General features: G+C 29.6%; 2 protein-coding genes and 1 long non-coding RNA gene across 3 annotated transcripts; 2 read left to right on the forward strand and 1 right to left on the reverse strand.

Annotated features, from left to right (window-relative positions):
* Window positions 1–1,551: 1,551 nt before the first annotated feature.
* Window positions 1,552–7,272, reverse strand: LOC126672368 (uncharacterized). Its single transcript, XM_050366319.1, has 2 exons — window positions 7,237–7,272; window positions 1,552–2,196 (listed from the first exon to the last, which is right to left on the reverse strand). Exons 1-2 carry the CDS (start codon window positions 7,270–7,272, stop codon window positions 1,552–1,554), a joined length of 681 nt encoding a protein of 226 aa, XP_050222276.1.
* Window positions 7,273–8,396: 1,124 nt separating this feature from the next.
* On the forward strand, window positions 8,397–10,623 carry LOC126672370 (alkane hydroxylase MAH1-like). Its single transcript, XM_050366320.1, has 3 exons — window positions 8,397–9,908; window positions 10,110–10,250; window positions 10,561–10,623. Exons 1-3 carry the CDS (start codon window positions 8,397–8,399, stop codon window positions 10,621–10,623), a joined length of 1,716 nt encoding a protein of 571 aa, XP_050222277.1.
* Window positions 10,624–10,733: 110 nt separating this feature from the next.
* LOC130015220 (uncharacterized) lies at window positions 10,734–12,757 on the forward strand. The gene is made up of 2 exons (XR_008790292.1): window positions 10,734–11,077; window positions 11,217–12,757. It is a non-coding gene; the product is annotated as an uncharacterized LOC130015220 (long non-coding RNA).
* The last annotated feature ends 1,257 nt before the right edge of the window (window positions 12,758–14,014 follow it).

The following is a 14,014-nucleotide window of genomic DNA, read 5'->3' on the forward strand; positions in this document are numbered from 1 at the left end:
TTGAGAGGGGATTTTCACACTCAAAATATTATAACAGTGCTCCAAAATGTTTATATATAGACAAATATTCCCTAGACATACATAATTTCAAAGTAACAGTTCAAATTCTCACAAACTAATCATTTTTATTACTTTCATTTTTGTTTTAGAGTTATTACTTTTGGTTTTTAGTGGCCTATTATTCTTACCATATAGATTAAAATATAGTATAATTAAAGAATATATCATAGCTAAAAAATTACTTCAGATTTTAATTTATCTTTAAATATTTTGTTATTTGATATTAGTATAACATAAATAGACCTAATCATTGGATTAGATGCCCTTGAACCCTATTTGTATGTTATTTTTTCTATGTCAAGTCCAATGCCTCTATTAAACCTGTCTTTTTATGTGAAATTTATATTTTGTAATTAACAAAATTTTAATATAGACCTAAATAGTTCCGATATAAGACACTTTAAATTTAAAATATTGTTTAAACTTAAAAGTAAATGATAAATCACCAAATGAGGATCCAATTTACTAACCTGCACATACCAAAAACAGAGGTAAGATGGAACTTCCAGTGGGGTCACCGGAAGTTCGCTCCGACGCTCTAGTAAGTTTCGGTGGGGGAAAGAAGAAGAAGAGAAAGAAAGAAGATAAGTCCGTGAGAGAAAAATAAAAATTACCTAGGGTTTGCACCTTAAACCCCTTTTTATAGTTAGGGTTTTGGTGCAAACCTTGCTTTGCTGACAGACTCTCCTTCTTGTGGTCCCTATATTCTGCTATGCCTACGTGGCGAAATCCCCGTATTGGGGTCAGGTGTCGGGATTTTTTCTCACGCACCTGTCAGAGGATCTTATGTGGTCCCAGGATCAGTTACACGTGAGTATGGACCGCTGCAAGATCTCGTAGCTCGTCTTTCCAATCTCGCTAAACTGATCTTCTATGTTTCAAATTCCAAAGCTCGGGCAGTGCGTCGAATCTGACGTCGTCTAAGCATACATCCGAGATGATACTTTGACACTTTTGGTCCTCTGACCCCCAAGTCATGAGGTCTATGAATCTAGAAGAATTGGGTCCGACCTGTGAAACCGACAATTACAAGTAAAGGTCGTTCGTATATGCATTCCCGGGTTTTGGTGTTGGGTAAAGTGCCCTTTGTTTGTCACAGCTCGGCATCCATCATGGGGACCAGGTCGGTAAAAATGCTTGACTTAGCGATATCTGTTCTTGGCGAGGTTGCTTCGCCCCTACTAATTATACTACTACGTTATCATTAATATCAATTATAAACTAGGCTCGAGCCGTAATTTGATGTCTATTTAAAAGAGAAGAGACAAGTGTGATTGCACCTAATTTGAAATGAGAAAATTATACATATGGGCTGATAACGGGCTTTTATTACAAAATTGCTAAGTCTGTCAAAATCTTTCAACTGTGCTAACTTTTTCTTTACATTAAAATACTAATAACGGGATTATATTACATGTTGTACGAGAAGCATCCCTACCTTACATGTGTCATTCCAATTACAATCAACCCACTTTCTCGATCTTTTCAATCTCACCCTCCCCACACCATTTTCAAATTCTGAGCAGTGGTAGATTGTTCTTTGGCGTTGTCTTGTAACTTTATTTCCTCTTCTTTCCATGGATATTCAGATACTCTATACGGAGACAACAATCTCGCAGCTCGCCGGCGGCTCGCAGTAGATGTTAAACTCGCCGGACTTCTATCTCTACCTCTTTGATTTCGAGTATTTTCAGCAGCTGTAGCAAATGGATCTGAATAATCTTTCTTCTTCCTCGGCGAGAAAGCCTCATGAAACATCTTTTTCCCTTGAGCCAGCGGCGATCTCGGCGACAAAAGAGGACTCCTGTCTTCGTACTGTAGTCTTGGAGGAGGCTTCAGCGGCTTGATTTTACCTCCGTCGAAAAGATCTTCAGCAGAAAGAGAAGTTTCTTCTAACTCAGACCTGAAATCAAAAGCGAATTCATCCCCTTTTGGCGACGGAGATCTAGGCGAACCAGATCTTTCCTCCCAATTAAAAACAAATCCTCCGCTGTTACTATCTTCAAACTCGTCAAAAGTACGATAAAACTCAACGATTCTGGAAGGACTGGAAGGATCACTGAGAGAAAAATCACCCAAACGCCTAGGCGTAGACGGAGCACTCAAGACGGAGCACTGTTTCTCTTTACTATTTTTCTACTTAATTTCTCTTTAAGCTTCTTATTCTACTTCTGGGTCTGCTTGTTTTGATAAAAAGTTGCATTTTTTTATCTGTGTACTCAACTTTTTCACCACAAAAAATATGAAAGTTCAACATTTTCTCATGCCTTGGTTGAATTTGTGCTTTGAATTTGTTTATTAACTGAAATTGGTTAATTATAAAAGCCCATTTTAGTAAGTTAGTTATTGGCAATGAAATTTATCGTATTTCATAGATTTGCCTTTTTTTTGGTTTCAAATGCTTATGGAGAAGTATGTGTACACTATCCTTGGATGATTCCTTTATTGTGTTGTAAAAAAAATTGATTCATAATAAAATAGATGTATTATTAAATTTATATTCGTTATGTAATTTTTTATATATTTAACATGTATTATTTAAATAAAATATTGTCAAATTTTATATGGCGAATACATTGTTGATACATTTTTTATACATCTATAATACATTTTCGACACATCTCAAATATGTTAGATAATTATAAATTTATTATTTAAGAAAAATAGTTAATCGACGCATAGATCAATTAATGTTTTTTTATTAATCTTGAATCAAAAAGTGAACTAGATGTAGTAAATTGAAGTTTAATTAATTGAAATAAATTAAATTTTTTATTTTTTATTTTTTATTTTTATCGATTTAATTGAATCAACCGATGAATATTTGATACATACAAAAGATATTTGAAAAACATATTTGATACATCTACGATACATATACGATACATATCCAATACATATGCAATACATATTTGATACATATTCGTTGTTCAGAACTTTTTTCTTATTGTCTTTTTTTAAGTTTTATTACTAACATTTTTATACATCTCAAAGACTTATCAAAAATTTATTACATGTATTATATATATATATTTTATATACATATTTGATATATCTCTAATAAATAATTTATATATATGATAGATATATTTTTTTAAATATATTAAACATACACATCGTTAAATACGTATCATTGATAAATAATTTATAAAATTTACAGAGCATATGGCATGTTTTTTATTTAAATATATGTTATACATAAATTTCAACTACTCGTAAGTTATATATTCAATGCGTTAAATATATAACTCAAATACAAATAATATACATATTCGACACATCTTTTGTACATATCAGAAATAGTTTAAACCTATGTTTTTTATTTTAATATATGTATAATATGTGTATTTTGAGATGTAGTATAATCGATAGATCTCTTATACATTGTGTATAATAGTGGTTGTAATTCAAGTGAGGATGTTTATATTGATAAAAGTTGAGTTAAATAAATCACAACTTATTATTTTTATATTTCAATTTATAGTGAATTATTATAGTTGTAGAGTAACCGTTGGTACATGATTTAGAATAATTGAAGATAAAAGGACATGTTTATCTGAGTGATAGTTAGAACTTTTAGCATCACTTTTTTCTTGATCATTTTATGAACTTGAAAATTAAGTTTACTCAGCCACACCTTGAAAAAAATAAAATGTATATATGACGTATTTGAAATGTATCTTGGATGTATTTGTTAGATACACATTTAATATATAAATTATACATATAAAAAACAGATCAAATGTATACATTTTTAAATATATATTAATTTATTAGACGTATTTTGACATGTTTCTTACTTGTATTTGTTAGATAAATTTCTAATATTTAATTTATACATGATATGTATATATATATATATATATATATATATATATATATATATATATATATATATATATATATATTAATATGATATATGTTCTAGATACATTTCAGATACACGTCATACATTTTGATAGATATATCAGAAAAAATGATGCTTAAAATATGTTAGAAATATTTTCTAGATACATACAAAATACACATAATTTTTAAGTGTTAGGCGACCGAGTTAAAAAAATACAACCAAAAAAATCTAAATTATAAAGATGTTTATATCGAGTAATAAATTAAAATGTTATTGATGCGTGAATTTCAATTAGAAATATTTTCTAGATACATACAAAATACACATAATTTTTAAGTGTTAGGCGACCGAGTTAAAAAAATACAACCAAAAAAATCTAAATTATAAAGATGTTTATATCGAGTAATAAATTAAAATGTTATTGATGCGTGAATTTCAATTAAAGTATATGATAGATGTAGCTTTAATTTAAAATATGTTATACATACACATTAAAGACACATTATTAATACATATAAATAATATGTGTGTGTGTGTGTGTGTGTGTGTGTGTGTGTGTGTGTGTGTGTGTGTGTGTGTGTGTGTGTGTGTGTGTGTGTGTGTGTGTGTGTGTGTGTGTGTGTGTGTCTATATATATATATATATATATATATATATAAAATTAACAAAAAATAAGGCAAGCATCAAACATGTAATAGGAAGAACATTTTTTATGGATACTCTTTTATAACATAATTTATGTATTTTTAAAGTATGTGATACATGCTTCTTTTAATTTAAAATATTCTACACATACACCTTATATGCACATAAATAATAAATATAAATAATATGTGTGTTTGTATGTATATATATACATACATATTTGTTTTAGAAATAAGAGATAATGATAATTAAATATGTCTCTGATACATTGTGGATACATCGCGGATATATAAATGATACATGTGAATAATTTTGACAAATTGACGCGTGACTGACGCGCGTGTCAAACGCATGTCAGACGCGTTTGTGACGCTTTTTTGACCCATTCTGACGCGTTTTTGAATTTTTTTTATTTGTTTTGAGTGTGTCATGTGTTACATCCTTATTGGCAAGGTATTAAATGTAAACTTTTAGCTTTTTTAGGTGCTTATGTAATTTTTCAGTAAACTTAGCATTTTTGTTATTTTCTTCCTCTTTTTGAATATTTTGTTATTTTCTCATTTGAAACCTCACAAACTCGATCCATTAAGACGTATAAACATATATAATTATATAACAATTTTTTGGATTAACTGCAAATTAAATCACGAATTTTAAAGTAAATTGAAAAAATACATCACGAATTTTGAAATGTCAGTCACCAGCTTTTTTTGGCAAATCAGAACAGTGAACTAAAAAAATACTGATGTGAACATTATAATATACAAGCACATTGACATTTTTGTTGTTGTATGATTGGCCACTGTTCTAATTTGTCTAAAAAGGAAAATTGGTAACTGACTCTGTCAGATTTTAAAGTTCGTGATATAATTACAAACCACGCTAAAATTCGTGATAAAATATGTAATTAATAATAATTTTTCTTATAGTAAAATAATATTTATCAGTTTTTAGTGAAATAAAATAATTTATATTATCATTTCGCTGATGCAATAAAAAGTTGTTATTATTTTTGTGGATATTAAAATTTGACGGACATAATAATATTTATCAAAGTAAAATAATTTAATAGTCAAAATTTAATTATTTTGAATAAATTGTGATAACCGCAAATAAATTTAATTTTGAAAAAATTTATATTCAAATAGACTTATGAATTTGAAAGGACAAAATATTTATAAGACTTAGAAAAATTTAAGACTAAAAATTATAGTACACGTAAATTAAATTATAAAGTATTAAAAAAAATTCTTTTACCTTTTAAGATGATTTTAAAAATATAAGTTCATGGATAGAGAATATAAAAAGAAGACATTAGGGATATTATTAAGGCTTAATTCCCTAAAGAAATTCCACCTTGCATTTTTTTTCGTTTATACCCTGATCTTATAAAAACACCATTTGTACCCAATTTTGAGTTTTTATGTTTCATCTCTATCCAAAAGCATTAAATTGTACTCTTTTCATTTGAGAAAGAGTTTAAAACAATCTTTCATTTTTAACTTATGTATTAATTAGATATTAATGTTATTAATAGTACAAGAATACCATCTTCTTCAAAAAAATTAAAAATAACAATAATTTTTTAATTTTTTTCAAAAGTATTTCCGAATTTTTTTTTAAATTTTTTTTAAAAATATTTCCAACAAAAGAATTAAAAATAATAATTTTTTTTAATTATTTTATTATTTTATAAAATTAAAAAAATTAATTAATTATTTGGATGTATTTAATTATTTTTTAAGTTTAAGGATTTATTTGTATTTTTTAAAATAGAAAAAAAATATTTTTTAAACTCTTTTTCAAATGAAAAGATTACCATTTAATGTTTTTTGATAGGGATAAAACATAAAAACCCAAAACTGAGTACAAATGGTTTTTTTATAAATTTAGGGTACAAACGAAAAAAAAGTACAAGGTGGGTAATCAACCCACAATAATTTTGAGTGCAATTATAAAGTCATGGAGTGTAAAAATGGTTTCCCTTATTCTTTTAATTAATTGGTTCCTTTACTTTCTTTCTTTTTTTGAGAAGGATTGGTTCCTTTACTTTCAAAAATAGTTTTATGAACTTCTTTTATTTCTTTATTTCGTCTTTCTAATTTCAAAAAATAGTAGACCTAATGAGTCAAGTACTTCTCAAGTTCAATTAATATTAGGCCAAATGATTAAAAAAAGTTAAAATTTTCATAAAATTTTCATAAAAATAATCGTACAATTTTATCTAATTTGTCCTAAAACGCAAGATTTCATTTTAATAATATTCAACTCTAAAATGGTACACAATTTTTTTTATGTGGTGTTGATGTGGCGTACCACATATATGCCATCATGGCAAACACTAGGTTAAAAGTGTAAATAAGTTCTTAAATTTTTCTTTAAAAATGTGTACACCCTAAAACTTTAAATCGTTTCAACTTAATTTTTAAACTTTAAGCACTTATTTGCACTTTTACCTTATATTTTTCATGGTGGCATATGTGTTGCATGCCACGTCAGAGCCACGTAGGCGTCACACAAGTAAAATCACGTGCCATTTTAGAGTTGGACATAATTAATACCAAATCCTGCATTTCAGGACGAACTAGATAAAATTGAATAATTTGGACTTTTATGAAATTTTCTTCAGAAATTTGGCCTTTTTTAATCATTTCACCTTAATTTTTATAATTTATATCAACCTTCAAAAACAGTTTTGAATCAACAGCATGAAGCATTATAAAGCTAAATTTACATAGATTTTGAGAACGGTTATATAGATGTTACTTTTCTACTGTTTTGTAAATATAATTTTGGCGCCAAATATTAGTGGGATATAGAGGTTAGTCCGTTGATAAAGTTTTTTTTTTCCTTTTATAACATTTACAACTAAAGATTGATTAAGCGAAATTAAAACAGATAAATGGAGCTATAACCTAAGCTAACACAGATAAATGGACCTATACAGTCAGTTTAGTCAGTAAAATTGAATAACTCAGACGACAAATTTACTTGGATCAAATTTATATTATGAATATTATTCGATATATAATATTCATAATATTGCCATGTTTGGTTAATGGAATGTAATAACATGAAATAAAATAGCTATTCTATAAGGAATGGAATAGCCATTCTTTAGTTTTTGAGAAGAGTATTTATTTCACAAAATCATGGAATAGCAACTCCGTGGAATACCTATTCCATGAACCAAGCAAAGAATTTTCATTCTATACGGAATAGCTATTCCATTTCGTACCTATTTCATGAACCAAACATGGCCGTAAATTAAAAGAATGCAGTTAAATTTTAGTAGAAATTAGGCCAAATTAATCGCGTAAAACCGACTTATACAATTCAGCTTGAAACATTTTACATTTTTATAAATTTTGTTCAGTCCAATGTTAATTTTTTGACAAAAGAGTCCTCAATTTTTAATTTTCGGTAAATCAAAATAACATACTTTCCATTTAAAAAAATGCTATTATGGGCATGCACTAGAAGTATTTCTCTATTTTTTGCGTTTTTATCTTAAAGAGGAAAGATAGCTGAAATGTCAAACTGGTTAACAACTTTTATAGTTGTTTTCGTGTAAAATTCAAACCCAATGCAAATGAGAACTCTTATACCCTAATTTCAGCTTATTTCAGGAAAAAGGATAAACACATTTTGTTGCAATTTTTGTTTTTTAAAACATACACCTTCAACTTTTTTTTAAAAAAATATAGTTATTTTTATACAGCCCCTCAAAAAAAGATTTGCATAATTACATTTTCCCATTTCACAAAAGCTAGTATAGTCGTAACATATAGATTTACAGCAACATAGTAAAAGTTTCCAATTATAGTAAAAAAGAAGAAGAATGGCAACACTTAGTTATGCAGCGATAATTTCAATTTGTGCTGCCATTGCTGTTGTTATGCATTGGCTGCTGAACAGAAAATCTTTACTCACCAGCTGGCCTATATTCGGTATGATTCCGGCGCTTGCTCGAAATATGTCTCGAGTTCATGATTTTGCTACCTATATACTCCAACAAGCTGGTGGTACGTTTTTATTCAAAGGTCCTTGGTTTACTGCTATGGATTTATTGATAACAAGTGATCCCAACAATGTTGATTATCTTCTAAATAAGAACTATGCCAATTACCAAAAGGGTCCTATGTTTAGAGAGACTTGCGATCCTCTTGGGGATGGAATTATTGCTGCAGATTCAGACAACTGGAGATTTCTAAGAAGAATAACTCATTCTCTGATCAATCAAGATTTAAGGTATGATGCTGCCATAGAAAGAATACTGGACGGAAAAATCTTGAAGCGACTGTACCAAGTTCTTGATAATGCGTCGGAATTCGGGTCGGAAGTTGATTTACAAGATGTAATTCAAAGATTAACGTTTGATGGTATTTGTCTTTTGTTGTTAGGATATGACCCGAAATGTCTTGCTGTCGGATTCCCTCATAATGCTCTTGAGAAGGCTTTTCATGAAATGGAGCAGGCTGTTCATTTCCGACATGCCGTTCCGACAGGATTTTGGAAGTTGAAGAGATGGCTTCAGATGGGAGAAGAGAAGAAGATGAGAAGATCCTGGGACTTATTTGAAAAATTTGTTATGGATTGCATTACTACAAAAAGAGAGGAGATCATTGCCCGAAACCGAACCCCTAGCAAAAACCAAACAGAAGACAGTTTTGACATGTTAACAGCTTTTCTGGAGGAAGAAGACGAAGGAGAAGACGTGGCGATCACGAATTCAAACAAATTTCTGAGAGATATGACATTTAATCTCATGGCGGCCGGAAGAGACACTATCAGCAGTGCAATGGTGTGGCTTCTCTGGGTTATTGCGAGTAATCCATCGATCGAGAAAAAAATTCTAGACGAGTTAAATGATAATTACAAAGAAGCCACTAATAACAAGATGATGCCTCTAAGTATTGCAGAGCTAAACAAATTAATTTATTTTCAGGCAGTCGTATTGGAAGCTATAAGACTTTACCCACCAATTCCATTTCTTGCGACATCAGCCATCGAACCAGACGTTCTTCCGAGCGGGCATTACGTTGGTAAGGACATGAAAATAATTTATTCGTTCTACTCAATGGGAAGAATGGAAGAAATATGGGGCAAAGATTACTTGGAGTTCAAGCCAGAAAGGTGGATTACGGAGCAAGGAAGCGTAAAGCATGTACCTTCTTACAGATTTTCAGCTTTTAGTGCAGGATTAAGGAGTTGCTTAGGCAAGAAAACTTCCTTTCAACAAATTAAAGCTGTTGCTTCTTTTATCATATGGAATTTTTCGATCCGAGTTAGTGAAAATCATATTGCTAGTCCGAGTAATTCTGTAATTCTTTTTATGAGAAATGGTTTGAGAGTAAGTGTCTCCAAACGAAATGCTTGTAAAAATCTGTGAAAGTTTATATTATTTATGTGGACAATGTAATCTTGTCTTATAAAATAAATTGTCACGATGGTTTTATTTATATACAGTAATATGCTTATGTAATGGGTTGCAAATTTTCTTTTTTTACTAATTTTTGCATGTGGTAACGAATGTAAATTTGGAATTGATGAGGCTATTTTAGCTTCAGCTGCTAATCGGATTAATGATATAGTGCATGTGGTAACGAATGTAAATTTGGATGGAACAGAATCTAATTCAGCAGCAAACAACAGTGCTTTGTGGAAAGATGGACCGTGGAATCATTTTACTCAGGTTTGGAAATCTAAAATTCCTCCTCATGTGAAGTTCTTTATTTGCGTTGCGCTACACAATAGGATTCCTATTCTTGATTTTTTAGCAAGATGAGATATTATTTCTTTTGATAATTCTATGTGATCGATTTGTGCTATTGGAAAAACGCAAAACCATCTTTTTATTCACTGTTGTTTTGCAAAGAGTGTTTGGATGAGGTGCTTCAGAAGATGGATGTCGTTTGGGTATGCCCTCTTTCTTTGGTTGATTTCATGAATCAGTGGCAGAATATTCTTTGGTTTATGATTATATGGGAGATTTGGAAAAGCAGGAACTCGAGAGTTTTCGGGAATGCGACTATTACGAAAGATATGGTGATCTTCAATTGTTTTAACAAGGCGGCTTTTCTTTATAAAAATTGTAATAGGAGTTTTTGTTACTCTGATTTGGATTTCTTCAGAAGTCCAAACTGTATTTTGTTTTCGAGTAGTTGATCTTGTGTTTTGTTCCGTTGCCCATTGTCTAAGCCTTTAGTGTGCCATTTTAGGTGTGCCACTTCTTGTGCGAAAGTTTTGAGTAGCGGTTTTGACACTTTTTATGGGTTTTAATATAATTTTATTCAAAATGAAATTTGGGGTAAACATTATGGCCTTTTATACCCTTTTCCATATTTTTACGTCTGAACATCAAGGCCAACGTAAAGGCAAACCGCTGAGGGAATGCCGCTGGTGCCGCTGCTCTTCCCTCCGCCGCCGTCGATTAATAACAGAGAATGCAGAATCATCAAAGCCGGACGTTTCAACAATTCACAATCTCTAATTTCTAAATCATAAATAGCACAGAGATAAGTATTACTTTTATCCTTTTTTAATTATGAATTATATCATGCATATATCATGAAGAGTTTATGCATTTTGAAGACTGTTATTGAATTTTTGTCCCTGAAAAAAAACTAACCAAAGCAACAAAGCTAACTGTTCCATTAAGCATCTCCACCGTTGCCAAGTAAGTTTCTCTTTTTCACCTTTTCCAAATTATGGGATAATGGAGGATCTCAAGTGAGTAGGGGCTTGGAAAGTTTTAATTTCAATTGCGTTCCTGTAATTTTCCTTAAACAAAATATAGGGCTTTCACTTTGTTCAGTGTAATTGATCTTTAATCAACTTGCAATTAATCTCTGAACTATAACATTACGGATAATTCATGATGGAGGAAGCGGTTGAATCTATGGAAGCGGTTATTAACGGTTACATCCGGCCATTGTGATTTATCCAAGGGCTTAAAAAGTGGTTTCAAAATTCATTTTGAGGCGACAACCGCATTTCCGGCGCAGGCGACAGTTATACTATTGAAAGGAATTTCCTTGATAATGGGTGCACTACTTGCATGAGTCACAACACAATACTGATGCATTATATTGGTAAGTTATTCTGAACTAATTACATGAGTCATAAAAATAGGTGCTTCCAGGAGAATTATTTAAAATCTCTTAAACAAACACTTTTTTCCTGTTCGAATAAAGTGAATAACGTTTTCATTTTCATTAAATTTTTCTTTTAAAAATAATTTTCATGATGTTTCCCTTTTTGTGTGTTTTACGGTTTTCCTTTTTCATTGTTAGTTTTTGGCATATATATGAAGATCATAGGGTTGATAAAGTTATTAAAAATAATTTTTGGAATTGCATATTTAATTTTTTTTTTAATTAATCAAGATTTTGAGTTTTGATTGAGGAAGGTATAGAAATTGGGTACTCTTAAAGTCGAAAAGTTTTCAAATTTAAGTCAGATAATTTGAGACGGTTATTTTCTTTGTTTGTAAATCTTGTATTTTGCAAATGGAATAATCAGCCATCCGGTCAGATTATGCATTTTCTAATAGAAATGGAATTCCTCTTTCAAATGCATTTCCTCTTTCTTTTCTTAATTTGAGGCTATGATTAAGTTTGGTTACTTAGTGTTCCTTTAAAAAATGATCCAATATATCTTGCAACACATAAAATCTCATATATATGCCAAAATAGTTTGTTTTTTTATTTATTATTTTATTAAAAAATCACTTGATATTGTTCTATCTTTAATATTAGATACATCTTTTGAAGCAAAAAGCCTTGATGTTGAAAGTATTAGCGTGTTTTTAGATGTTTTTTATTGTTTAATTTAATCTTTATAATGAACTGGCTAAGTTAATAATGCGAATTTTGTCTTGTCGTATTAACTCTCTATCCCCAATTGGGTGTTTATTGCCCCTTTATGGGTGTTTATATCACATATGGCGAGTTTTCTTTATCACGTTTACTTATACAAGAGGGGTTTCTCAAATAGCCCCTCTAGCTCACATCCTTCCTCGGTTATCTCATTGGACACCGCTACTGTCAGGTAAGATCGAATTAATTTTATTATTGTTCATAATTTAAATAATCAGGTATTCTATTATGGTGATTGTTGCTCTGGATGATCTCGACATTTCAATTTTTGCTTTCCTACAAAATCAAGGTAATATTTATAGCACATTAGCCGCTACCAACTGTAAGTAATTGCTTTATTTTTTATTATTTTATGTTTATTATTTATAATTGCTACCGTTTGTTTAACAAATTATCCATATATTGGTATTTAATTTGTTAAATGAATGTGTAATTGGATGGCTCAAATAGTAGCCGCAAAGTCCACTTTTAGTTCTTTTATTTCAAGAGGGTTTCATCATCTTCATGAGATGGCCTTTCTTACTATATGTTTATATATTGTTATCTTTGGCAAAAAAAAAATAATATAATTTTATTCATAAAAAAAAATATCTATCTATCTATCTATATCTATAACTATCTTATATGTGGGAAGGGGGGGGACAGGCAAAATTACGATATTAGCCTTTAATAACTAAAATATTTACGAAGTTAAAAACAAATGTAATTCTAATAAAGATAACAATTAGAAGTTGAGTTATAGTTTAAGTTTAACAATGAATAGTTGAGTATAAGTTAGATTCTAACAAATTAAGGTAGATTTAAACTCTTATACGATTATTTAATTAAAAATTACAAGCCATTGCTTAACCTAGGTTATGACTGTTAAACTCCATACTTTGCAGACCATTTTGTGTTCTAATGTTTTGAAAAAATTGGCAGAGGATGATAAGTTGGTAAGTCCTAATTCCTAAAGGTTTAATCTTTTTATAGCATAATCTCAATTCTATGGCATACTTTCACTTATAATTCAACGCTAATCATCTGTTTTCATAGTTGTCTTTGCTAATTATTTTTTATGAATATATAGATTGCTCTAACTAGCTCTTAGATAATAAGTAAAACACATTAAAGATCACTTTTGTTTTGTACAGTAAAATTATTAACGAGAATTTTCTTCCTCCATTCTTGGCGAGATTCAATGAGATTAGGGTATGGTAATTTTATCTTTAATTTTTCGTTCATATTCTTATTATTTTCACTTTATTGTAGGATATAATTACATATAACGGAATTCATGAATGGAATTGGACTTGAATTTTTAGTATCTGTAATGTTTAGGCAAAAGTTATTTTTATATATTGAATTTTATTTCTTTAGTGCTTTTGTCATGTCATAATTTGAATTATATTTTATTTACATGAATATTTCAGTTCAATATGTGTTCAAATTATTGAATTGATTAATAATTACATCAGTTCTTTTTTTTATTCATGTATTTGTTATTAGTTAAGTTTGTTATTCTGCGATAATATTTGTTAATAACTAAATCAAAATAATGTAGTACATATTATACGTTGAAATGGTGACATTCCATAAA

This window comes from Mercurialis annua, linkage group LG3 (assembly GCF_937616625.2).
Source record: "Mercurialis annua linkage group LG3, ddMerAnnu1.2, whole genome shotgun sequence".
Taxonomy (NCBI): domain Eukaryota; kingdom Viridiplantae; phylum Streptophyta; class Magnoliopsida; order Malpighiales; family Euphorbiaceae; genus Mercurialis; species Mercurialis annua.

Bases quoted from the DNA above. Each gene is read 5' to 3' on its own strand.
- LOC126672368 (XM_050366319.1), bottom strand. From the start codon at position 7,272: ATGCTTCATGCTGTTGATTCAAAACTGTTTTTGAAG. The intron at 2,197-7,236 runs GTTGATATAAAT...GAAATTAAGTAG, and splicing joins ATTCAAAACTGTTTTTGAAG to AAAAATAGTAAAGAGAAACA.
- LOC126672370 (XM_050366320.1), top strand. From the start codon at position 8,397: ATGGCAACACTTAGTTATGCAGCGATAATTTCAATTTGTGCTGCCATT. The intron at 9,909-10,109 runs GTAAGTGTCTCC...GGAATTGATGAG, and splicing joins TTATGAGAAATGGTTTGAGA to GCTATTTTAGCTTCAGCTGC. The intron at 10,251-10,560 runs GTTTGGAAATCT...TTGGAAAAGCAG, and splicing joins CGTGGAATCATTTTACTCAG to GAACTCGAGAGTTTTCGGGA.